At 44.8% G+C, this 26771-nt stretch overlaps 1 protein-coding gene across 1 annotated transcript; it reads right to left on the reverse strand.

The window, feature by feature from the left end:
- Positions 1–14843: 14843 nt before the first annotated feature.
- On the reverse strand, positions 14844–24884 carry Atp5mc2 (ATP synthase membrane subunit c locus 2). The gene is made up of 5 exons (XM_027396746.2): positions 24789–24884; positions 21359–21427; positions 18753–18830; positions 17986–18179; positions 14844–15110 (listed from the first exon to the last, which is right to left on the reverse strand). The coding sequence occupies exons 2-5, from the start codon at positions 21395–21397 to the stop codon at positions 14996–14998; spliced, it is 426 nt and encodes a 141-aa protein (XP_027252547.1). The 5' UTR covers positions 21398–21427; positions 24789–24884; the 3' UTR covers positions 14844–14995.
- Positions 24885–26771: the final 1887 nt, after the last annotated feature.

The following is a 26771-nucleotide window of genomic DNA, read 5'->3' on the forward strand; positions in this document are numbered from 1 at the left end:
AAACTGAATTATTCAGGAGAGACAGAGGTAAGAAGGAATGGAAGGAGGAAAGTAAGAAAGACCAGCAGATATGTTTGAAATTATTCTTTAGTCAAAAATAAAAAAAGCCATGGCTGGCTGGAGAGATGACTCAGTGGCTAAGAGCACATGTCCAGCGCTCATGTCAGGGCTCACAACTCTAACTCCAGTTCTAGAGGATGCCCTATCCTACCCTCCTCAGGTACTGCATGAACACAGAGCAGGCAAAAGAGCCACACACAAAATAAAATAAATAAATCTTTAAAAGAATTTAAAAGTCAGGGTCTGGAGAGATGGCTCAGAGGTTAAGAGCTCTTCCAGAGTTCCTGAGTTCAATTCCCAGCAGCCACATGGTGGCTCACAACCATCTGTAATGAGATCTGGTGCCCTCTTCTGGTGTGCAAGCATATGTGCAGATAACTGTATACATAATAAATAAATAAATAAAATCTTTAAAAAAAAAAGAATTTAAAAGTCAAGCATGCTGGTATGAGCCAGTAATCTCAGTATTTGTGATGGTAAAGCAGGAGGATCATGAGTTTGAGACCACACTAGTTCACACAGTGAGTTTATGGCCAGCCTATGTAGCAAGACCTTGACTCAAAACAAAACAAGAAAAGCAAAAAACATCTTTTTCTAGGCTGGCCCCCCAAGTGCTTGCTAGGATCAAAGACATGCACCACCATGCCCAGCCTCTTTTTCTTTCTTCTTTTGAAATCTATCTGTTCAGTTCATTTGCCTAAAACACCGATTTTTTTCATTGTGATTACCATTCACACAGTATTGTTGGCTACCGTTTTGCTAATGGTGGGATAGAATATCAGGTTCATCATGAGAGCAGGTATGGCCAATCTGTGTCCATGATAACAATTCTAGTAGCTTGCCGACCACATTTGAAGCCATTCACCGTACAAATTTGATAGCGGGTAGCCAGACAAGACTGGCCTTTCATGAAGCCTATACTGAGCATGAAATACAGTGACGTGACCAACTTTATGTGAGGGTCTGTGTTGGGAGGCAAACATAATAGGAACAATATCACTGAGCTACACCCAACACCCATGTATGCCCATCCTTTCTCATTTCTCATCTGCTTGTTTTGTGGTGCTGGGGACTGAATAGAGAGCCTTGCCCATGCCAGGTAAGCATTCATGAGTTGCAGCCCCAGCCCTGTGTGTGTCCATTCTAAACTAAATAGTAAGAGAAGGCCTTTTACTCCTTCCTTGCTTTCTTTTTTATTTAGTTTGTGTGTATAGGTAGGTGTGTGAACATGTATGTGCCATGGTGCACGTGTGGAGTCAGAGGACACTTATTTCACTGTGTGAGGACTGAGAATTGAACTCAGTCAGGCTTGGTAACAGGTATCTTTCCCATTGAGCCATCATTCTGATCCAAAAGGAAGTCTTTCTTCTCTTTCTTAAAATTAAATATTATTGTCCGTGGATGGTATGTGTGGAGATCCCCAATGGAGATCCAACCCAAGACCTTGTGCATGCTAGGAAAGTACCCTACCAACTGAGCCATATCCCTAGCCCCTCAAAACAGTTTCTAAAAAGATGGTGTCTTGAGCCAGCAAGATGACTCAGCAGATAAAGGCACTGGCCACGCCTGGGGACCCAGGCATAATCTCTCGAATGCATACGGTGTGCAGGGTCCTCTGGTAGATAGGGCTGTGAAAGGGCCGGTCCAGCCTGTCCTTCCTTGGGGCTGAGCAGGATGGTGAGTGTTGACAACTGCTGGAGAGAACCACACTGAGTCAGGAGACTTGTCAAAGCAGAGTCTCATTTTATTGTAACAGGCATGCGCTTATATAGCATTGAGACAAAGGGTGGGGACCACAGGATGGCATCAGGTGTAAGGGCTGATAATATTTCACCATGTTATCAGTAGCTGGGCAGAGACAGTCACTCCTATGCCAAAGTGATAGGCATAGGAGTGATAGGCCAAAGACAGGTTGCCAAACTCTAGCCAGGCTCAGGAAGTTCCACTGTTGTGCCCAAATTCTGAACCCCCAAATCACCAAGAGGCCCATTTCAATGCAAAAACAATGAGTCTTTTATTGCAGTTGTTTAACGAGCTAACCTCATTAGCTCCGGCCTTTCATCCATCCACCATGGTGGATGGCTGGGGAAAGACACCGAGAAACCACAGGACAGAGATCTTATAGGACAGTATAAGGGGAGTGTGTAGGGGTATGCACAGGCTCAGGATTGGTGTGCCTCCAGGCTTGCCCTGTATTGTTATGGCCTATAGGACCACCCAGGGTGGTTGCTATATTCTGTACATCTCTGCTGTGCACTTGTCTGTAAACACACCCAGAGCCATAAAGCATAGCACCACCAGCTAACTTCTGATTGGTCCCTTCATTCTCTCCTTCTTGAAGTACCCGTGAGAGGACTCAATCTTGAGTCCTGCCTATTAGGGGCTCAAAGGGGTGTAACAGGCCCTACCATTAGCTGACCGATTTTTTTCTGAGGGACATTGGCATCCCCTATGTAAGGGAGTTTCTTTTTGACTTAGCATTTCAACCAGGGAAAATGGGCGATGTATTCTTTCCCATGTTACTTCCTGCTGACTTTGGGACGCAGTTAGAGACCCAAGAGAGTTGAAATTCTAGTCAAAAGCAAAAAGGGAATTCAGGAAATGGGGAAGCAGCTGGTTGGCAGACTCTGTTGAAGAGACAGGGGGTTGTCCACATCAGCCTTTTTAAGCCCAACAATGGTGGAAGGAGAGGACCAACTCCTGCAAGTTGTCTTATGACCTCCACATGTATGCCATAGTACTTGTACCTCCCCTCAACACAAATTAAATAAATATAGCAACACAAATTAAATAAAAAGAGTCTTGGTGGATTCATACTACCTGATTCCAAGATTTAGAACAAAGCCACATTGAAAAAAAAGCAACTTGAAATTGATGATAGATTTACATATGAAACCTGAAACTACAAAACCTTTAGAAGAAAATAGAATTTAAGTCTTTTTTATTATTTTATTTTGTTTGAAACAGGGTCTCTGTATGTAGTCTTTAATGGCCTAGAACTCTTGCCTTGAACTTATAGAGATCCACCTGCCTCTGCCTCCCTATAGTGCTTGGATTAAAGGCATGTACTATTATACCCAGCTAAAACTCAAAATCTTTATAATCTCCAGTATATGTCTCAGAACACATAAATGTCTTAGAACACAAGAACATAAACTATTAAAAATATGGGTACGAATGTGTAATTACTGAGCTTGAGAGACCAGGGCTAACCTGAGCTACATAGTGAGTGAGACCTGTCACAAGAAACTATCATTACTTAATGATAAGAAGACTGGCCTTGGGGCTGGAGAGATGGCTCAGAGGTTAAGAGCACTGGCTGCTCTTCCAGAGGTCCTGAGTTCAATTCCCAGCAACCACATGGTGGCTCACAACCATCTGTAATGAGATCTGGTGCCCTCTTCTGGCCTACAAGCATATGTGGAGGCAGAATGTTGTATACATAATAAATAAATATAACTTAAAAAAAAAAAAAAGAAGAAGACTGGCCGTAAGTATCAAGAAAAGTTTTGATTAGGCACTTCACCAAATTAAAAAAATAAACAGAATTGAAAATTATCAAAGAGGCTTAGAATGGCTAACATTTAAATATAGACAGTCTAAAGAAGTGCTAGGAAGGATCTAGAGCAGCTAGAACTCTCACATACTGTTTGTAGGTGTGCAAAGTGATAAACCCCTTTTGGATAAAAGTTTAGCAATCTTTTATAAAGGTCCACCCACACTTACCACATATGCCAAAATACCAAGAGAAATAAAAACATATCCACACAAAGACTTCCACATGAATACTCACAGCAGCTGTATTGTAATAGCCCTGAATTATAATCCACCTGAATGCCTATCAGCTGATAAAGACATTACAGAGGACTGTCCAATGAGACAGCATTTGCAATAAGGAGCAATGCATGCAAAAACATGGATGCATTACCTTTTCATGTATGACTCTCAAAAGTCTTTAAGAACATTCTGAGCCGGGCGGTGTTGGTGCATGCCTTTAGTCCCAGCACTCGGGAGGCAGAAGCAGGTGGATCTCTGTGAGTTCAAGACCAGCCTGGTCTACAGAGCTAGTTCCAGGACAGCCTCCAAAGCCACAGAGAAACCCTGTCTCAAAAAAACAAAAAACAAAAAACCACCACTACCACCACCAACAACAACAAAAAAGAACATTCTGGAGAAATCAAACTTCAGGAACACAAATCAGATCAGTGTCTAGGTAGGTGGGGTGGGACGACTACAAAGGGCTTCATGGGAACTCATTGGAATAAAAATGTATAAATTGGGGCCAGAGAGTTGGCTTAATGGTTAAGAACACTGGCTGCTCTTTCAGAGGTCCTGAGTTCAATTCCCAGCAACCATATGGTGGCTCATAACCATCTATAAAGACAGCAAAGGCTACACAGAGGAAAGCCTGTTTCAAAACACAAAACAAAACAAAGTCTAAATCACACAGTTGTGATGTTAACAAGGTGTGTGTGTGTGCGTGTGTGTGTGTGTGTGTGTGTGTGTGTGTGTGTGTGTGTGTGTGTGTGTGCACTCTCGCAGGCACCAGTGCTCAAGTGCCTCCTCAGCTCTTGGATTATAGGTGTGAACTGCTACATATTGGCTTTATGGGGGTCCTGGGGATCCAGATGAAAGTCCCTTTGCTTATGCTACAAGCATTTTACCAAGTGAGCCATCTCATTGGTAGTTTTACCCTGAATAATACAATTTTGTTCTAAGATGGCTATATTAGAGAGTAGGCATGGACAGAAGCAAGGAGAACAGGGCGTTGGGGCTGAGGGGGCTACTACAGTACCGGGTGAGAGAATAGAGTGGCTTGCCACCCAGATGGTTGAGTAGAGTGGAGGAACCAAGAGTGCCTGCTGGATTTCATTTGACTCTCTGGAATACGAGAAGTATTAAAGGAACTGACTGGGAGAAGTCATGGAGGAAGATGAGACCTGAAGGAGTATGTGGGTACAGTGTGAAGGAGGGTGAGGGATCTGGAGTTTGTGCTGGCCGGACAAGGGAGTGATATGATGTAGACAGAAAAGAGGCAAGAAAGGAACCCCTTGGAATATCCCTATTTTCCACTAAAAGGTATGTGGACTTTGTAGTCTATTTTGTCACTGGAACTCATTAAATGATTTTTTAGTAGGAGGGCAATTAATCAAGCCCATGTTTCCAAACATAATTAGAAGCAGTAATATGGAGTGTGCATTGACAATGGGTGACATTGGAAGTCAGAAGACACTCTGCATAGTTGTCTGGTTTTTAGGAGATGGAGTAGTACAGTGGATTCAGCCAAGTCGAGACCTTCTCATAACAGTGTTACCATTTGTTATGGATTGAATTGCACACACTTCACAACTCATATGTTGAAGTATTAACCCTTTGTGCCTCCAAATATGACAAGTGGGAATGTGGACATAGATAAACTCTCAGAAATAAAGCCAGATGAAGGTGTAGCTCTGCTCCTGCAACTCTCAGTGTCATATGTAATAGTACTTAAAAATCATAGGATGGACAAGATGACCAGGAATCTCCCTTTTTTATTTTAGTTTTTTGGAGTCATGGCCTCATGTAGTCCAGGCTGGCCTCACACTCACAATGTATCCACAACTGGTTTTGAACTCTGGTTCCTCCTGTCTCGACCTCTAGTGCTAGGATCCTAGGTGTGTGACACTATGATCAGCTGGGCTTAGACTCCCCTTTTACTGGTAGACTCCTTAGAGAGGAGACCTGGCATCATTTTGCCCTATCAAAATGTAGTGGGTTTTTTGTGGGGGAGGTGGCAGGGCAAGGTCTACTGCAGCTAGGCTGGCTTCAAACTGTCTAGGTAGCCAGGCCTAGCCTTGAACCTCTGATTTTCTTGCTTCTACCTCCCAAAAGCTGGAATTGCAACCACTGTGCCCAGCAAAAACGTAATTTCTATTGGGATCCAGCATTAGTAAAAGAACCAAAAGCTCCCTCAAAGACAGGAAGATGGAAGTCAACTAAACTAACAAACTATATTGAGAGGAGGGCCAGAAGGAAGGCCGTAAACAAAGCCAGAGAGCGTGCCAGAAGCCTCCAGCTCCCCAGCTACTTCCTTAGTAGAGGCTTTAAGTTGGGGATTGTCTTCTTTCTAGCACCACCGGGAAACCGACAGAGGCCTCACCAGTCCTTCCAGGCAAGGAGTCCCCTGCCAAAGCAAACAATCCCAGCTTTCCAGATTGTGCTCCGCCTGGGTAGGGGAGAACAAAGATCCCTTTCTTTTCTTCCCCAGTGCTATGGCTGCAGCCAAAGACGCTGTTTACACAATCTTCCCGGGTGAAGAATTTGTTCCTTTTCTCTCTAAGTTGCAGCTGGAAAAGATTTGAGTTCCTCCCTGCCTGTTCCTTATTCCCATGTCTCTGGGCAGGAAAAGTGCCCATACTTGACCTTCCAGCCCCTAGAGATGTCAGCATGCTTAGGAGTAACTCTAGGCCTTTTGTGACGTGATAGGGTAGTTTAGTTCTAGTGGCAGAAAGCCTATCTGGCTGGGAAAGGGAGGGAGCTGGGAGAACTCAGACCAGCTTCCTTCTCAGCATTCAGATTCTCTTTATTCCACGCTCTTCCCATTCCCTGGGTTTTCTTAGGCACATTTCTACAAGAGGTCAAATCATCAAAACCCAGGGAAGACTGGGATTATTTTGAAAAGATGATAGCAGATTGGATAAAGTGTTTTCTAGAACATTTTCTTTAGCCTTCAGTGTACTACTAACTGATCTAGGAGGGCAGATGTCTCTCCCACACATCCCCTAAACAAAAGCAAGAAGGGAAAAGAAGAGTGCTAGAGTCTAAATTTAGTATTGGCAGAGAATCCTAGTGTTAAGTTACTCTTGGTAAATTGGTAACTAAGAAACGAGAAAGAGAGAGAGAGAGAGAGAGAGAGAGAGAGAGAGAGAGAGAGAGAGAGAGAATTTACAGACTAGCTTTCCAACAAGTCATTTTAGGACCTAAATTTGTGCTGGGGCTGTAGTCAGGGGTAGAACATATGCTTAGCATGGGGATGCCCTGGGTTCAAGCTCCAGAACCAAAAATTAAAACAAAGCAAAAAGAAAAACAGATTTAAGAAAAAAAAAATACTAATTTCATTTATTTCTCTGGTACCTCAGAGAGGCAGATGCAACCTCATTTCACAGGGGAAGGAACACACAGCACACAAAGTTAACAAAAAGCTCAGTGAGTAACCTGAACCGAGGATTCTGGAACTTTCTATCTAGACTATTGCACAGGGTTAAGCTATTTTCTGAAAATAGCCTGAGTGTTTTATGGTTTTAGTTCCCTGTAGTTCTGGTGATTGAACCTAGGGCCTGGCTCGTGCTACATAAGCTGCTAGAGAACATCCCTCAGCCCTTGAGTCTTTTGTACTGAGTAAACTTTCCCTGCTATAAACTTTCTCCCTCCCTCAAATCCCTATTGACTGTTCCCTTGTTGCTAAGGGAGCCAGGGCTAGCTGTTTGTTACTTTGCAGCTATGTTTTGGAAACTTGAAGTTCCTGCTCCAGGTGTTAGGAGTTGTAGATAGAGAAGCCATAGGGAGTGTAGAAAGGCCACAAGTCTGCCTAACACAGAAACCATTCCTACACAGTATGCAAACACCTCACTCCAGCCAATCTACCCCTGCCTCCGCCCCCGCCCCCATCCCCACCCCCACCTCAACAAGATGTGCAGAGAGTGACTTTCTGTAAAAGCAGCTTTGCAGTTCCTGGAAGGCCATAATCCACCATGGTTAAAAATATCTACCATAGGGTCAGAGCCATGCCAGCCAAACTGAGCCTGCTCAGAACCCCAGGAAAATTATCAGGGTGGTAAAACCCACCTGGGAGCTGGAAAAATGTACCTGTTTGCAAGATAGCAGCAGGGGACAGTAAATTAAGAAACGTCTTCACTAAGAAGCCTTAGAAATTATCCAATTTCTTTTCCTTGCCTCCAATGACATCCTAGAGGCAGAGTTGTATAATACAAGGACAGACGTGTGCCATCATGCGTAGACAAGTCTTGATTCTTAAACACCAAAGAAAAAGTACCTATGTCACACAGATGAAAAGGCTCTGAAGCATATGCCCCTCTGGGTTAAATATCTTTTCTGCTCAGCTTTCCTGAGCTACGTTAGATCCGATGAAGTTAGGCAGCAACTTGCCTAAGTTCTGGGCTGGGCCTTCTTTGAAGGTTCTGAGAAGAAGGAATTTGATGTATGTGTTGACAGAAGTCTCTTCTTGAAGTTGTAAGATGAACTCTACTTCTTTTGGCCACTAGTTAGGATGTCAGTTTCAGTAGAGAGACTACTCTTTATCTTTGCAAATGGCCCTTTTTAGCTACAAAGCAGCAATAGTCCATCAAGTCCATCCTCAAATCTCATTTCCTCTAATGCTAACAGTATGAGAAAGCTCTCTGTTATTGTCATTGGATGTGGCCTATTCAGTCTCCCAGTATCTAAGTCAACAGTACCAGGCACCCTAACCAGGGAGTGGTGGGTTTACAGCAGGGCATATCTTAAGGAGTTCTTTATTTATTTTGAGGTACTGGAGACTGGAACAAGGGGCCCTGCATACATATATTGGGCCAGTGTTCTACCTCATAGCTACATCTTCAGCTACTTTATCTTCTGTTTTTGAAGCAGGGTCATATTATATTATACCCTATCAGACCTCAAACTCAAGATCATTCCGTTTCAGACTCCCAGTGTGTCCCATGATGCCTGGCTTAGCTCCTTTTAAAGGTTCTTTTAAAAGAATTTTGCTTAGGGCTGGCAAGATGACTCAATGGTTAACAGAACACCTTTGATCCCCAGAACCCATGTGAAACAGCTGGATTCAGGAAGATGGCTCAAGGATAAAGACGCTTGCTGCCAAACAAACTTAATGACCTAAATTCCATCCTAAGGCACCACATGGTAGAAGGAGAGAACTAACTCCTTCAAGGTGTCCTCTGACTTCCACATTGGTGCTATGGTACACACTTACCACCACCACCCGCCCCACCCCACATTAAAAAAAAAAAAAAAAAAAAAAAGCTAGTCTTAGCATGCATCTATAATCGCAGTTCTTCTACAGCCTGGCAGTTTGAGGGCCAGCCAACATGGAGTGCACCAGGGCAGCAGAAACAAAAGATGTGCTGCCTCAACAAGGTGGAGGGAGAGAACTACGCCACACGCATGCCGCAACGGCACCTAAGTGCACACCCACACAGTAAAAAATGCAGAAATTTCTGCCCGTCAGCAGTTATTCAAAAGATGAGAGAAGCAGGGCAGTGGTGGCACACACCTTTAATCCAGCACTTGGGAGGCAGAGGCAGGTGGATTTCTGAGTTTGAGGCCAACCTGGTCTATAGAGTGAGTTCCAGGACAGCCAGGGCTGTTGCAGCACAGAGAAACCCTGTCTCAACAAAACAATACAAAACAAAAAACAAAGGAACAAACAAGCAAAAAAACAAAAAAAAAAAAACAACAAAAAACAAAAAGAAAAAACAGCAACAACAAAAAGACATGGCAAAAGCCATTTAGAATCCTAGGCATGCACTGGGGCCTGATTTGTTTGGCCTGTCTTAGTACTATAAAATCAGTTAGAGATGCTGTTTTGTTCCCATTTCTTCATTTCCTACAGGAATCATATTCTCTCTCTCTCTCTCTCTCTCTCTCTCTCTCTCTCTCTCTGCCATTTGTTTTATGGCCACTTGATCACAACTTGCTAATATCCAAGTGTTTTGAAGTAAATGTTCAAAAAATAAGGAAATTTTAAGGAATGCCTGGGAACTAAAAGGTTTTCTCAGGCTTTAGTTTTTCGTCACCAAATGGTGAAAATACCAGGTGGATAGACCCAGGGTGTGTGCTCAGAACACAGAGTGGGAAAAGGCAAGGTATTTTGAGATATAGCTCAATAGAAAGTTTTATTGCTCAAAACTTGGGAGGACTACAGTGAAAACTCCCCAACTACGGCAGTTCTTCTCTCTTGCAGAATTCAACTAGAATGTTCTTCCTCTCAGCTCCCTGATGGAAGGTCACACACAGCTGCCCTAGCCTCCTAGATATCAACTCAAGCTAAATCACAAGTGTTGTTGGCTATTGTTAATTTTCCCATGCTGATGACCGTGGCAGGATAAAGCCATCCTGAGAAGGGCTGGGGTAGGATTCCTCCTCACTGCTATGAAGCATTTGGATGAGTTACTCTCTCTCTTTCAGAACAGGGTTTCTCTGTGTAGTCCTGACTGTCCTGGAACTCACTCTGTAGACCAGGCTGGACTTGAACTCAGATCTGCTGGCCTCTGCCTTCTGAGTGCTGGGATTAAAGGCATGTGCCGCTGCCGCCACCAACACTCACCAGTTTAACATTTAGATGATTTTCTTTCTTTCTGTTTTAAAAGTTTTTATTTATTTATTATGTATACCTGCATACCAGAAGAGGGCACAAGATCTCGTAACAGATGGTTGTGAGCCACCATGTGGTTGCTGGGAATTGAACTCAGGACCTCTGGAAGAGCAGTCGGTGCTCTTAACCTCTGAGCCATCGCTCCAGCCCCATTTAGATGATTTTCAAAGGGCATCATTTACTTCCAATTAGGAGGGCATAAAACCCTCCTTCCCTGGTGCTGAGGAAACACAATTAACTCTTGGAAAACTGAGGTTTTAAGAACAGGAAAGCATGTTTCTGCCTGCAGCATCTTTGGGTTACTCCTAAGAAGCTTTTCCGATAGATTAAAAAAATTCCCTTCTTTATGCCAACCAGAAGGGAAGGCTGCCTAGAAAATGGCTCAAATCGACTGTGAGACTCATGAAGAATGAGAAAACAAATGAAAATAAGCATATATTGTATCTTGACAATGCTGTCCTTTCTGAATATCCCAACTATCTTTTATATGTCCTTGCATAATCTCTGGGATGAGAACTGCTACTCCTAGAAAGGTACTGGTTAGAACTGGTTAGTATTACAGAGAAATCAGAGTTTCTCAAGCTTCTTTATTTCAAATCAAGGGTGATTTTTAAAAACCAGGCCAAGCAGAAACCAGGATTGTAAAGATCTTCAGAAAAATCTGCTCTTAAATCCGTTTCTCTACTAAAGACAGCATGCCTTCGCCCCAAGCTGTTGGCAACTTGGGTAACCAATCAGTGTGTCTTGGAACCTCAGTCTTATGGAACCATCTCAGCATTTACCTTAGAACAAAAGCACACATGGGCCACAAAGCTTTGCTCTCTCCAAAGGGTCAGCTCAACTCAGTTCCAGGATCAAGAAGGGAAAAAGCATATTGAGCAATGGCCCCAAAGGAAAAACAGGACAGGAAAGCCTTCCACCAGGGCTCTAATTCAGGTGACCAAAGCAAAGGAGGTCTATTCTTACTTCTAAATATGCAGATACTTCCTGCCAACTTTTGGTTCGAGACAAGTCAGGTCCTATGGTGGTTTGAAAGAAAATGGTTCCCTAAAATAATGGCACTATTAGTAGGTGTGGTCTTGTTGGAGGGCGTGAGTCACTGTGGAGGCAGGATTTGAGGTCTCATATATACTCAAGCCATGCCCAGCAAGTCAGTCCACTTCCTGTTGCCTGAGAGTCAAGATGTAGGACTCTCAGCTCTGTCTCCAGCACCATGTCTGTCTACAAGCCACTATGTTCCCCTGCCATGATGATAACAGACTAAACCTCTGAAACTCTAAACCACACAATTAAATGTTTTCCTTTATAAGAGTTGATGTGGTTGGCCTGGAGAGATGGCTCAGGGGTTAAGAGCACTGGCTGTTCTTCCACAGGTCCTGAGTTCAGTTCCCAGCAACCGCATGGTGGCTCACAACCATCCATTATGAGATCTGGTGCTCTCTTCTGGTGTGCAGATATACATGGAAGCAGAATGCTGTATACATAATAACTAAATAAAATCTTAAAAAAAAAAAAAAGAGTTGATGTGGTCATGGTGTCTCTTCACAGCAATAGAAGCTCTAAGACAGGTTAATAGCCCAGAAAATAGTCACCTGAAGATAGTATAGTAATCTGGAACCAAACTTTGGATAGATTCCCCTCAACTCTTGAACACAGATTAAAGTCAAGGATGACAGAAAAAGATCTGCTGGTGGCCTTTTTGCATACACTTGTATGTGCATGCATGTAGAGGCCAGAAGACCACATTAAAAAAAAAACCTTAGTTTCTGACACAGGTCTCATATAGCTCAGGCTAACCTCAAATTCCCCAAGTAGCTGAAAATGGTCTTGAACTTCTGATTTTTCTACCTCAACCTCCAGAGTGCTAGGATTATGGACCTGCAATAACATGCCTGGCTTTCTGCTTGTAGGCTTTAAGCCAGACTTAAAAGTTAAAGCATTGTTGTCAACTAGGTTGTCATTCCTATTAAAAAATGACTTGTGCTGTATGTGCACTCAAGTAGAAGTCCATATGCACACAAACCCACAACTTATCACACGTACATACGGATTATAAAGGGGATAGGATGTATTCTGTAGCCCTCTGCAGGGGTTCATGCTCATTTGACTGAGAGCAGCTAGGTAACAGGAAACAACTTCATAGAGAAGGGAGCACTTCAGTCGAGGCTTTCATAAACACAAGTTTGAAAAAAAGGAAATTGTGCAAAGATTAAAAAAGCAGAGATGAGCAGAGCAAGGGCCAGAAGTGGGAAGGCCAGGAAGGCATTTAAAAGTACACTTGGGTCTAGTTCAGGGCTAGCCCCACTATTTCAAAAACTAAATTAAAAAAAAAAAAAAAAAAGGATGGGGATGGCAGCTCATATCCATAGTCCCAGCACTCAGAATTCTGGCTGGGACACGCCTAATCTATGAAGAGTTTCAGGCCAGTGGGGTATGTGATGTGTACAAATTTTGAATTGGTTTTTGAACTGGTAAATGACAAAATTGGTCCTGTCCTGAAAGGAAGATTTACCTGGCAGTCAGTATAAGTAAGTGTTGAGAAGAAACAGGAAGCAGACCACCAGTTAAGAGGCTTTACATCAAAGGGGTGACAAGGAAGGCCTGAGTCAAAATTGTGGCAGTGACAAGTAACGAACCTTCTAGTAATCATTGACCCAATATTACAAAGCAAGTAGGTCATATGTTGTTTTTTACTCTTTGGCTCTCTTGGCTTTTTGGGGGGCCCACCACCCAGATCCCAAATAATTCACACACGGAGGCTTATTCTTTGTTAACGAATGCCTGGCCTTAGCTTGGCTTGTTTCTAGCCTGCTTTTCTTAACATAAATTATCCCGCCTATTTTTTGTCTCTGGGGTTTCCCTGTTCTTTTACTTCTGTAAATCTTAATCTTACTCTGTGGATTGCTGGGTAGTTGGATGGCTGGCCCCAGACGTCCTCCTCTCCCTGTTCTCTTTCTCTCTTCCTAGTTTCTCCTATTTACACTCTCGGCCTGCCAGCCTGGCCTATCCTTGCTCCTGCCTTGCTATTGGCTGGTTGTTCAGCTCTTTATTAGACCATTAGGTGTTTTAGACTGGCAAAGAATCACAGATTCAGCAATGCAGCACAAACAAAATAATATTCAATCAGTCATACCACGTGATAATTATTGAAAAGTATACCATACCAGGCTTTTTCTTTTGGGCCACCAACCAGCTCCCCAATCATGTCAGAGACTTGTTTTGAATGCCTGGTTTAGGCTTGTTTCTAGCTAGCTCTTTTAACATAACCTATTTCTCTTTAGCTACCTTTTGCCTCAGGGCTTATTACCTTTCTTCTGTATATCTTACTTTCACCCTTCTCTGTCTCACTGGCTGGAGGCTCCCTGGCTTCTGGCCCTGGGCATCTCCCTGGTTCTTCCCTACTCCTTCCATTCCTTGATTTCTCCTTTTATTTATTCTCTCTGCCTGCCAGCCCCATCTATCCTTTCTCTGCCCAGCTATTGGCTGTTCAGCTCTTTATTAAACCAATCATGTGCCTTAGGCAGGCTAGGTAAAACAGCTTTTCATAATTAAACGAATGCAACATAAAAAAGTAACACACCTTTACACAGTTAAAGTAATATTCTGAAGCATAAACAGATGTGATACATCTTTGCTTAGTTAAAGTACTATTCCACAACAGAAAAGCTGTTATTTTGAATAGAACTTCCCTGAAACAAAGAATGAACCCAAAGCTGGGCAGTGGTGGCGCACACCTTTAATCCCAGCATTTGGGAGGCAGAGGCAGCCTAGTCCCAAAACGAGTTCCAGGACAGACTCCAAGGCTGTCTCAAAATACCCAAAGCAGGGCTGGAGAGATGGCTCAGAGGTTAAAAAAACCCAAAACAAACAAACAAAAAACCCCCAAAACACTAGAATGAACCCAAGGACTGGAGAGATGGCTCAGCAGTTAAGAACACTGGCTATGGTGCTGGAGAGATGGCTCAGAGGTTAAGAGCACTGACTGCTCTTCCAGAAGTCCTGAGTTTGATTCCCAGCAACCACATGGTGGCTCACAACCATCCATTATGAGATCTGGTGCCCTCGTCTGGTGTGCAGATATACATGGAAGCAGAATATTGTATACATAATAAATAAATAAAATCTTTAAAAAAAAAAACCAAACACTGGCTACTCTTCCAGAGGTCAATTCCCAGCACCCACATGGTAGTTCACAACAGTCTGCAATTGTGGTCCCATAGGATCTGATGCCCTCTTCTGCTATGCAGATGTACACAGACAAAACACCCATACATAATATTTACATAAATAAATCTTAAAAGAATGAGCCCGCCAGATCCCTGCAGAGTTTAGAGCCATCACCACTGGGCCTTGTTCTCTTACCAAGGCATTCAGCCAACAGTGGAAAAGAAATATACACAGGAGACTCAAGAAACATCTTATTAATACAGTATTTATTTGTCTTCTCTCTGTCAAACCCTGAGCCAAGCACTTTCCCCAGACTTCCTGGGGAGGTACAGGAAAAGGAACACACAGGGCAGACGGGACACGAAAGAACTATGGGAGGTGGAAGTGGAGACAGCTGCTTCACATGGCGAAGAGGATGAGAAAGGCCACCATTAGGCAAAAGAGCCCCATGGCCTCTGAGAGGGCAAAGCCCAGAATCGCGTAGGAGAAGAGCTGTTGCTTCAGAGAAGGGTTCCTGGGGAAAGAGGAGAGAAGTCTGAATTTGTGGTCTACACAAGGCAAAGGCCAAATGTCTAAGGTGGACTCTCAGAATTGTCTTCCAGCTCATGTTATATCTAAGACTCACCATTGTACCCAGATTCTCCCCATAATGTTTCTACAGGGGGTAAACTAGAATCTAGGAAGCTGTTATATGGCCCATGTGCAAACATTACCTTCTCTAGTAGATACACTCCTATCATCCCAGTAACTTAAGACCTCAGGCCTGAATACTTAACATTCAGGGCCAGAACAGAAAGGAGGGATACTCAAAGTGACAGTTTTTCTCAAGCAGCAGAACCCTAACAAGACACAGAAGCAAAACTGCAGATGGGCTGTGGCTCACACCCTCAGGGTCCCAGGACTCTATGGGCATAACACTGTTCCAGAGAGCAGGTGTGAATCTAACAGGACACTGGCAGACTAACTTTGAAAGTCAATATATGTTTCATTTTCTTACCCTGGTACCTATGGAAGTCTTATGGGCAAGGTAAATGAATACAAATTCTGAGCAGAATTATGGACACAAAAGTAATCAAGCTTCTTGTTTAAAGCAGATTCTGAAAAAAAATAACCCTATTTCCCCAGACATTAGGGTAACTTGCTGGCCCCCAGAGGACTAATTTAGCTCTTCAGTGACTTGTCCAGAGGTGGTGGAGACCAAATAGTCCCAGGTGCCAGAGACCAGAGGCCACTGTCCCAGGAGCAACAAAGGGAACTCCCAGAGTCGGAGAAAACAGCAGTAAAGCTACGGTACTGCCTGAGCACTAGCCCTCAGATGGCAACCTTTATCAGTAAAGGGCCAGGGGGTTTTCACTTTAGGGTTTTTGGACCACAGAGTCTCTTGTCTTAAATTTATTTCAGAGTGCAAGCATAACTGTGCATACAGTAGAACACACTGAAAGATATCAAGCCAGCTCTTTCAAAACCCTGTTGCTTCTCTGCAAGAACACAGAAAACTTCTTGCTGCTTTGAAAAATACTTTAAAGAATGTAGAAACTAGGTGGTGATCCTACTTCTAATTCCAGCACTGGGAAAGCAGGAGTTCGAGGCACACAGGGCTACAGTTAAGACTGTCTCAAAAAAACAAAACAAAACAAAACAAAACCAAAAACAAAAAACCCCAAAAAACAAAGTGGAAACCATTTTTAACTCAACCATAAAAAACCAGGCTGTGGTCCAAATACAGCCCTCAGGCTTAGACTTGCCAGTCCCTACTCTATATAGTGCATATGCACTAAAGCAATGCTGCTAACTAAGGCCTCTATACATTAGAAATCACAGAACAAAGGAACTGAAAACCTCAATTTTATGTTAAGACAGGGTCTTGTATAGCCTAGGCTGTCCTGAACTCACCATGTAGCCCAGGCTAACCTGGAACTGCTGACTGTTTTGCCACTATCTCACAACTGTTGACATTATAGGACTATGCCATCAGACCTAGCTTGTATTCTTTATTTAAAAAAATGTTAAAGCAGGGGGTGTCTGTACACACCTTTAACGCCAGCACTGAGGAGGCAGAGCTCTGTGCATTCCAGGCCAGTTAGTGTGATGTAATGAGGGGGGAATATTTAAATGTTTAGGTGTGGGTGTGTATGCATGTGTGTGCTCACGTGTGTGCCACTACATGCATGTGGAGGTCCGAAAACAGCTTGTAGAAGTTGGCTCATTCCTTCATCATATTATCAGGTGCCTATGCCCACTAAGCCATCTTATTGGCCCCTTACTTTTTTTTCTTTAATTTTTCAAGAAAGGGTTCCTCTGTGTATCTCTAGTATCCTGGAATTAGCTCTATAGACCAGGATAACCTCAAACTCAGAGATTTACCTACTTTTGCCTCCTGAGCGCTAGGATTAAAAGTGTGTGCCACTAGGCCCAGCTTAGCTTCTGTTTTTAATTAATATATTCTTATTTTATTGGTGCTTTGCCTATGTGTATGTGTGTGAGGGTGTTGAATCCTGGAGTTACACACAGTTGTGAGCTGCCACATAGGTGCTGGGAATTAAACCCTAGTCCTCTGGAAGAGCAGTCAGTGCTCTTAACCCCTAAGCCATTTCTCCAGCCCTTAGCTTGTATTTCTTTTTCTTTCTTTCTTTCTTTTTTTTTTTTTTAACTCATTCTGTAGACTTGCTGGCCTCGAACTCAAGAGATCCGCCAGCCTCTACATCCCGAGTGCTGAGATTAAAGGCGTACACCACCAACGCCCGGCTTCTTAGCTTGTATTTTTAATTAACTAAAATTTGAGGCAGGGCAATGGTGACATATGCCTTTAATGTCAGCACTTGAGAAGCAGAGGCAGGTGGATCTCTGGGAGTTCGAAGCCAGAATGAGTGCTAGGACAGCAAGGACTACACAGTGAAACCCTGTGTCTAAAAACAAACAAAAATTTTGAATAAAGCTAGGCATGGTTTTATATGGCTTTGATCCCAGCACTCAAGAGGCAGAGGCAGAAGCAGGTAGACCCTTGTGAGTTCGAGTCAGCCTGGTCTATACAGCAAGCTCCAGGCCAGCCAGGGCTGCTTAGAGTGAGGCACTAGCTCAAAAAAGAAAAACAAACAAAATAATAGAAATTTAAATAAAGCTGGGCGGTGGTGGTGCATGCCTTTAATGCCAGCACTCAGGAGGCAGAGGCAGGTGGATCTCTGTGAGCTCGAGGCCAGCCTGGTCTACTGAGCAAGTTCCAGGACAGCCTCCAAAGCTACAGAGAAACCCTCTCTTGAAAAACAACAACAAAAGAAATTTAAATAAAAAATAACAACACACAGCTAGGGACTTCTGAATAGGAAAGTGCAGTTCTAGACCTGACCTTTGAAACACATAGCAGAGCTAACAGAGGGCCCAGGTAATCTTACCTGGCATAACCAATGATGAGGCTCCCAAAAACAGTCCCAATCCCAGCCCCAGAGCCAGCCACCCCAACTGTAGCAGCCCCAGCCCCAATGAACTTGGCGGCTGTGTCGATGTCTCTGGAAATGACGCTGGTTTGGAAGCTGCGGCTAGGGATGAGTGAAGTTGGAGGACGAGGGGCTGCCAAGCTGCTGAGGCCCTGTGAAGAAGAGGCAGACAGAAGGCAGGGTTTTGTTATCAATCCTGTTTTGCTTTGGAAACATTTGTATTATTTTAAACTGCTGGGCTGTCTAATACAATGTTTCTCCCTCAACAGAAACTCATGTAATCTGGAAACCTTCCTGAAATGCTGGCATGAGGACTTTTTAATGTAAGAGGTGGAGTTCAAATGCCTTCATGATTCAGGTAGAGTCTAGAAGTGTTTAGTCCAAGACATGAGCTTGTTCTTGTTCTTGACTCCCATGCCTAGTCAGTAGACTAGGTTGAGTAATGGACCAGAGTCCTGTGCAAGAGCAACAAGTGCTCTTAACTGCTGAGCCAACTCTTCCGCTGAGGCTGAGTGATGGAAGTTGAGAGTGGCACGACAAAATAGGAACTGCCAGTGGCAATTTCTATCATATGAGTATTAATATTAACTGCTTCCATCTCCATCTGTGGCGCATTTCAGTCTGTGGTGGTTGTCCTCAGCACTCCCCCTACTGGTTCTGGGAGGCAACCCTCTTTACACCTCACCAGCAAACCACAGTCCCAACTCCACCTCAAGGTACCTCACCTCATCCGTCCATGTCTGTGGTCGATTCAACTCCACTGCAGACAGGGGACGACTCAGCAGCTGAGAGGTGCTCCTGATCTAGTGGAATAACATGGGCAGGAAGGTCAAGGAAAGCTGCGGAGGTAACTTTCAGAACCACTTCAGGTCACTGCATATAGTAGGATGTTCTCTGAATGCTTCTTCCACTCTTTCAAAATTATCAGAACCTTGAATCATTCTTTAACAAATTTTAAGAGACAGGCAGACATCTCTAATCCCAGCACTCAGGAAGCGGAGGAAGGTGGATCACTAAGTGTTTCAGGGCTAAATAGTGAGACCCTATCTCAAACAACAGCAGCAACAAAACAGTAATAGAGGGACTGGAGAGATGCCAGGTTTGATCCCAGAACCCACACGGTAGCACACCATCATTCACAACCCCAGCTCCAGGGTATCCAACACCCTCTTGTGACCTCCTTGGACATAAGACATACATGAGGTACACATCATATATGCAGGCAAAAATATACATAAACTAATTTTCTACAAAAATATCTTAAGGGTTGGAGAGATGGCTCAGAGGTTAAGAGCATTGACTGCTCTTCCAAAGGTCCTGAGTTCAATTCCCAGAAACCACATGGTGGCTCACAGCCATCTGTAATGAGATCTGGTGCCCTCTTCTGGCCTACAGGCATACATGGAGGCAGAATGTTGTATACATAATAAATAAATAAAATCTTTAAAAAAATATATCTTAAAAGAAACAAAAATCTCGCTGCATTGACCAAGCTGGCCTTGAAGCCCCAGACCCACCAACTCTGCTGCTTTAGCATCTCAGCATCTCTACTGGGACTTCACACGCAGTGCCATTCCTGACTTCAGCAAATTTTGAATTCAGGAGTCACGCTATCCTCTTGCTTTTCAGATTTTGCTTTAAGGAAAGAAAGTATACTTCCTTGTAGGAGTCCATAGGAAGTCACAACTTCTGCTATATTCTTTTGCCCTCTTGAGAATCAGAAGAAATCTAAGTCCTAGAAGCATCTGCTTCATTCAACAAGGGAGATGTTTACTGAGAATAGCCAGTTCATAAGGAGAAAGCCAAGGATTAGGGTAGTCTTCCCTGAACATACATACATACATACATACATACATACATACATATCTCCTTCTCTAGAAAATGGACATAAAGAACCATGTTCAAAATTCACCTTGTTCAGCTGGGTAGTGGTGCATGTCTTTAATCCTAGCACTTGGGAGGCAGAGGCAGGAGGATCTCTGTGAATTTGAGACCAGCCTGATCTACAAAGTGAGTTCCAGGACAGCCAGGGCTAAACAAACAAACCCCGTCTTGAAAAACAAACAACAAAAAAATTTATCTCTACCTGGTAGCCTTTTCTGACCAAGATACATGGTAGCTAACAGCCAGGCCTTTACAGATACATACTTTTTCTTTTGACAGGATCCACTGTAGCCCAAGACCACCTTAAATTTGTGCCAACTAATCTTCTTACCTCATACTCCCAAGTTCTAGATTACAGACATGAGCCACTATGTCTGGACTTTTTTTTTTTTACTAGGGACTGAACCCTGGGCTTTGTACATGTTAGGCAAGCACTCTCCATTGAGCTATATATAGCCCTAGCCCTCTAATGTTAAAAGTTTCTTTTGTGTGTATTAGTGCTTTGCCTACTTGTATATACATGTACCCTGTGGATGCCTAGTACTCACAGAGGCCAGAGGGGACACTGGATCCCCTGAAACTGGAATTACAGATGGCTATGAGCTGCCACATGGATGCCAGGAACCAAACCGAAGTTTTTTGCAACAGCAACAGTGCTTGTAACTGTTGAGCCATGTTAAACCCCAAATGTTAACTTTCTATCAGGTATGCAATATGAGGGTTAAGTTACTTAATGGTCTTCAGCTTATTTCTTCACCTGTCAAATGGGAACAATCTCTCAGGGTTCGGAGGAATGAATGGGAAGTATACAAACTGGTAAACAGCCTTAGGTGCACAGGGTGCTTAGTAACAGCAACTACTAACATCATTGCACCTTTCACTTATGGATGAATGAACAGCCTCCATTATCTTATTAGTTTTAAATTTCTTACATGCTGATGCATCCAAGCCCAACTTCTTTCCACAGTGTCTTTGAGTTTCTTTCCAAGACTTATAGCCCCAGAATAAAGTCCTAGCAGAGGCCCACTCAAGACAAGAACCCACATACAATGTACTCTGTCCAGGCTATGTAACAAACAATTTGCTCACCATGTCTGGCTAGGTTCAAATACCAGGAATGACAGTGAAATTACATGATCTGAATGTAAATTAACTGGCCTCCAGAGAGTATAGGTCAGGGGAATACCTCGCAAACACTCATTCCTGCTAGCAACCATAGCAAAAGGCCTTCTTTTCCAGAGACCCTCATCACCTTCCTCAACCCATCTACGAAGAACAAGTTCTAATAGGCATGTCCAACCTATGGCTGGCCCCAGACTGCAGGCACCTCAGGGTAGCTATGAAAGCAGCCAACACATTTATAATTGATAACGTCACGTGTCCCATATTAAAAGGTTGGAAGCCTCTGGCACTCTCCTTTTAAGATTCTTCCATAACATGTACTCACCAAGGAGCGGGTAGAGATGAACTTGGAGCAGGCATACATTTTCGGGGGTGAGGGGCCAAGGCAGGAGAGCTGGAAATAAGCAGCAGCATTGTAAACACTCTCCCTGCTCACTAAATTTCATCCTTATACCTGAGAAGGGGCTTGAGGAAGCTTAATTATAATTAGCTCATAGAACACAATGATGGGTTTCATGTCATCACTACAGGTGACATCAGAACCGTTTCAACACCGCCCCCCCCCAAAAAAAACCACCTTCCATTTCCACAGCCTCATGATTTGTGCTGTCAAAGTAATTTCCCCCAGTGTCCCTTGGTTTTTTTTTTTTTTTGTACCTCTAGGTTCAAAATCATCTCTTCCTGGTCTCAGTGTCTGGACCTAGAAAAGGCACGTCCTAAAGACTAGAGTCCTAGCAGTGTGTGGTGGCTCTAACACCTGTAATCCCAGAACTCAGGAGGCCGGGGCAGGACTTCTGGAAGTCTGAGGACAGCCTGGGCTACAGAGTAAGACCTTAGGATGGGGAGTATTAGGGCTAGAACCCAAGACCTTAATCATACTAGCCTAGTGCTGGCTATATCTCCAGCCCCCTAAGGACTAGAATCCCATACTTTTGGAAGTTTTCCCACAATCTTTATATTGATTATCTGAAGCAGTTGACTCCTTAAAATACTGACTTCTGTTGGGTGGTGGTGGCACATGCTTTTAATACCAGCACTCGGGAGGCAGAGGCAGGAAGATCTCTTTGAGACCAGCCTGGTCTACAAGAGCGAGTTCCAGGACAGCCTCAAAAGCCACAGAGAAACCCTGTTTCAAAAAACCAAAAAAATAAAATAACAACAACAACAAAAATACTGACTTCTATATTAACAAGATGCAGCCAATCAATAAGGAACATTGGCATTACTCGAATCAGCATCAATTATAAAGTCATTTCATCACTCCATTAAGGGGTATTAAATTTTGCATCCTTAAGACCCAAAGAAAGAAAAATCGAGTTAAAGATTTAGGACAATGTTTTTTACCAAATGAAGTAAAAAGCCCACTTGAACCAGAATTACCAGCAATGTGTCTCAGAGGGTAAAAACACTTGCCCTATAAACCTGACAAAACAAGTTTGATCCTTAGAGTACATGTGGAAGAAGGTACTTCCAAGAGCAGACTTCTCATCTCCACAAGTGCACCATGGAGCATGCTCACACACAATAAAACAATTGAAGGCATTTTAAAATTTGGATGTATGAGTGTTTTACCTGAATGCATGTGTGCCACATTTATGCCTAGTGCCTAGAAGGTCAGATTAAAGGCGTGTGCCACTGCCACCTGGCTGTAATTTCACTTTTGGGGAGAGCACAGGAGGTAGAACCCAGAACCTCAGTGCAACCTAAACCCAAATCTGCTATTCAACCATTCAGGTTTTACTGAGTCAAAACCCAAGACTTCTTTAAAGCTTCCAGAATATAGGGCGGCTTGAGCTGAGGTGATGGCTCAGTTGATAGTGTCTGCCACACCAGACTACATGTTCAAGGCAGGGGCTAGTTCCTATCTATAAGCCCCAGAGCTGGGTGTATGGAAACAGGTAGATCCCTGAAGCTCATTGGCTTGGAATCTAGCTGAAGAGATGAAAAACGTCTTGATTCAAGAAATGAAGGTGAAGTGGCAATGCCCCCCATGTTAACTTCTCAGCGTTATATTTAACAGGAATAAAGGGAAGTCTGAAGTCAGGCATGGTGATGGATGCATGTTATCCTAGCACTGGAGAGACTAATGCAGAAGGGTCACGAGTTCGAGGCCAACATGGGCTATTTATAGACAGTCTTCAAGAAATCAAACTAGGCTTGGACACAGGTCTTTAATTCCAGCACTTGGGAGGCAAAAGCAGGTGGATCTCTGTGAATTTGAGGCCAGCCTGGTCTACAGTGTGAGTTCCAGAGCAGGATCCAAAGCCACACAGAGAAATGCTGTGGGGGAGGGGAGGGGTACGAAACCAACAACAAAACACCAAAATAAGAGGGAAGACATTTTTTCAGAACAGTTAAGTCTTAACTTTATCACTTATAAAGTGTAGTTCTGGCAGTATTCTAGTTACTATCCAGCCAACTGCTTGCTTGCAGCGTACTCAATAAACTATTCTATAAAAAACAGGAAAAAAAAAAGCCCAAAGGGGATTAAATTTGTCAATTCACAAACTAACATTTTTAAATAGTATAATCTGTTGCTGGCTTGTAATAAATCCAAGAGTATCAATTGGTGAGCCCTTCCTTCCTGTAAGGATTCAGGCATTATGCAGGCCTGCCCCTGTCACCTGGCAGAATGAACTCAGACAGCACTCTGGTCAGCCCAGGGTTCCATGAGTACTAGTCTGCAGGCAGGTGCAAATGACCCCTTTAAAAGACAGACCCCAGCCCACTTATGCTCTCTCCCTCTTTACCCCCCCCCCTTTAATAAACTCCATGGATAATGTCTCTCTTGGTTCGTGTTCCATCGTGCGCCGGAAACTTAAGCAAAAGAACAACACTTCCAATGGTCACTTAACCTGGGCAAACCCACACCTGAGCTAAATCCTAAGTAACCCCTTCCCGCCTGCCCTTTCAGTTAGAAGGGTATCCACTTAACTATTCCATATTTTAAACCTTTCTGTCTTGCTGCCAAAATCTGAATGGCACGAGACAGGAAACCTGGCAGGTAGAAACTCTTAAAGACCTGGACCTCTCCCACTTTCTTCTAGACTTAATGCTTAACAGAAACCTCTATGTCTACCCACCATTTAAGATTTTATTCCAACTTCACTAGCATGTCAGGGCTTTCATCAGAGGCAGGTAACAACCAGCTTTTAAGGAAACAGGCCCCTCTTCTGCCCTGGCTTTCCCATGCCACGCGTGGCCTGTCTGTCCACAGAGCCGTTCTCCTTTCTACCAGGTTCAGTTTACTTCAAACTGAAGAATGTGACTACAGGTGATGGAGGCTATTAAGGATGAGCTAGCTTGACTGCTTCGAACACCAGAAGTTCCGACGTTCAAAGTCTGCGGGGTTCTAAAAACTAAGGCTACTTTGATTCAGGGTGACAGGAGGAAGGAGAGATAGGAGGGGAGAATGTGGGGTCATGACAATGGTGAAAAGGCCTGAGGGCGAGCAAAGAGCGTCCATAAAGCCTGGTTCGCGCACGACGAGAACACGCACGCCAGGTTTGGCCTTCCGCCCGCCGCAGAGCCCCCAACCCCCGTGAGACACCCAAGATGGCGCCAGGCCCGTGCGGTTAGAGGTCACCGACACGAGGAAGGGGCCGCTCGCTCTCGGCGCGGGGATGCCAGCAGCCGCGAGGGTACGACGACCTGGGTGGGAGCTAGCAAGGTCAGGGTGGCCACGCGTCCTCGCCAGGGACACTGCTGCGCGCGCCTGCGCGGCACGAAGAGGACGCCAGGCCTCAAGGCCTTACCTGCTCCCGGGGTAGAGAAGACAGAGAGGGGCGGGGGCGCGGGAGAGCGCGCAAAGGGAGGCTCTGCGCATGCGCGACCACAGCCAACGAGTTGCGCGGCCGCGGATAGAGTGAGCACAAGCGCGGGGCTGGGTCCCAGCGCCACAGCACCCTCTGTCGGATTGGTGGTGCCTTCCGGACAAGCTCTCCACCTGGCGTTCAAGAGGAGAAACTACAAAAGGAGCCCGTCCAGCGTGCAAGAGCGGCCAACTCAACCAGGAAAACCGATCCGCAACGTGGCGGACGGTGCGAACTGTGCAGCATTTGGAGTCTTGGACTCGAGTCCCCTTTCTGAGCACGCGCATTTGCAATTGGAAAAAAAAAAAAAACCCAGGCTACTCGGAAATTGCTTGTAGTATACAGTAGGGATTGGGGTTCGGTTCCTAAAATGTAGCGGGGGACAGGGGAATAAAATCACAGAACTCGTGGTTTCTTGTGGCCCTGGAGACCCTGGCATCATTGGGTGGGAGATGAGCACTGACCCAATGGGCTAATAGCAAAATGCCACGGCTGTTCTGCTGGCTTTAACTTATTTTCTGTTTTTCTTATCTCGTTGATGAGCACGAGAAAACCAGCAAGTGCGAGTCAGAAGATACGGGGTAAACAAGGCCTGAAGCTCCCTCTTGTGAGTCCTGGAGCCAGCTAGGGATAACCGCACCCGTGACCTGCAGTAGGGGGTGCGAGGTCACCCTAGGTAACCGATTTGCCTCTGCCAGGCTTGCTCGGACGGGAGCTGGAAACAATCAGTCATCCTCAAGGTGTTCTCCCCAAGCTCCTGCTTTCTCTAGTGCTCTTTCGCCCGTCCCTTCCCCGGTGGCAGTGGGCGGGGGCTTGCCAGCGCCAGGCCCTTAGCAGGCCTTTTGTCCACCACGCAAGGCCAGCCAAGCCTAGAAGAGGGTTGCAAGGCCGACCCAGCCCCGAAGCCTAGCTGTCCGGGCAGGGTGCTTGGACGCAGCGCGAGAAAGACGGGAAGAGCTCACCAAACCCATATAAAAATAAATAAATAAATAAATAAAAAGAAAGCCTCGGCTGTAAATAAAGGCAAATCCGCCACCCTCTGAGGGGCCGTTTGTCCTCCCCTCCTTGGCCCCGTCCTTCCAGCAGCCACCTCCTCCCGGCCCCCGGCCCCGCGGCGCCCCGGCCCCGAGCTCCTCCATTTAATCGGATTTGGGAGAAGGGGAGGATAAATCACGGCAGCAGCTTTACGGTCCCGGAGGAGAGGCGAGCCGCAGCCAGGCACACCCCGGCCGGCGATAAAAACCGCCGCTGAAAGCCCACGGAGCAATTTCCCGGGACCCCGAGCGACGCCATTACAGGAATGTAATTTTGCCCGGATGAGGCCCCGAGTTTAATTATCCTCGCGGAGGAATTTCAATGCGGCCAATCCATCTTGCAGGCGGGCGGCAGAGGGATTTATATGGGCCCGTTATTTCACACCGATCCTCCATCTGCATTTTTATGGCCCTGAGCTCCTGAAAGGGAGGGAAAGAGTGGGGAGAAATGGAAGAAGAGGGTGTGTGTGTGTTGGGGGGGGGTGACTCCCCGCCTTTCCTAAACCCTCCATTTCATCTGGATTAGGAGTCTCACAGGTTCTCCTGAAGTCCCCAAACCTCCCTCCAGAGCCTGCTGTTGACCCCGGCAGGGGCGGGATCTTTAGGAATCAACAGGTATTTTCCAAGTACTAAGTAGTGTGAGATGCTGTGTGAGCGAAGGAAGACCGGCTAGCTAGGGTTTAGGAGTTGATCCTTTGAGGTTCCCCGGACACCCCGCCCCGCCAAAACTGGATTCCTTTCAGCTCTCACCTTCATACCCCAAGTGGCACAACCCACTGTTCTTAGAGCCACCACCGCCAAAAGGGGTTGCAGCTGTTGGTTGCGACAACTTAGAGAATCTCGTATATCGCTAACAAAAATCTCAGAGGACGATGGATCAGAGAAGGGGCCT

The sequence above is a fragment of the Cricetulus griseus genome, chromosome 2, assembly GCF_003668045.3.
Source record: "Cricetulus griseus strain 17A/GY chromosome 2, alternate assembly CriGri-PICRH-1.0, whole genome shotgun sequence".
Classification (NCBI taxonomy): Eukaryota; Metazoa; Chordata; class Mammalia; order Rodentia; family Cricetidae; genus Cricetulus; species Cricetulus griseus.

Bases quoted from the DNA above. Each gene is read 5' to 3' on its own strand.
- Atp5mc2 (XM_027396746.2), bottom strand. From the start codon at position 21,397: ATGTATGCCTGCTCCAAGTTCATCTCTACCCGCTCCTTG. The intron at 18,831-21,358 runs GTGAGTACATGT...TTATTCCACTAG, and splicing joins TCATCTCTACCCGCTCCTTG to ATCAGGAGCACCTCTCAGCT. The intron at 18,180-18,752 runs GTGAGGTACCTT...TCTTCTTCACAG, and splicing joins CACAGACATGGACGGATGAG to GGCCTCAGCAGCTTGGCAGC.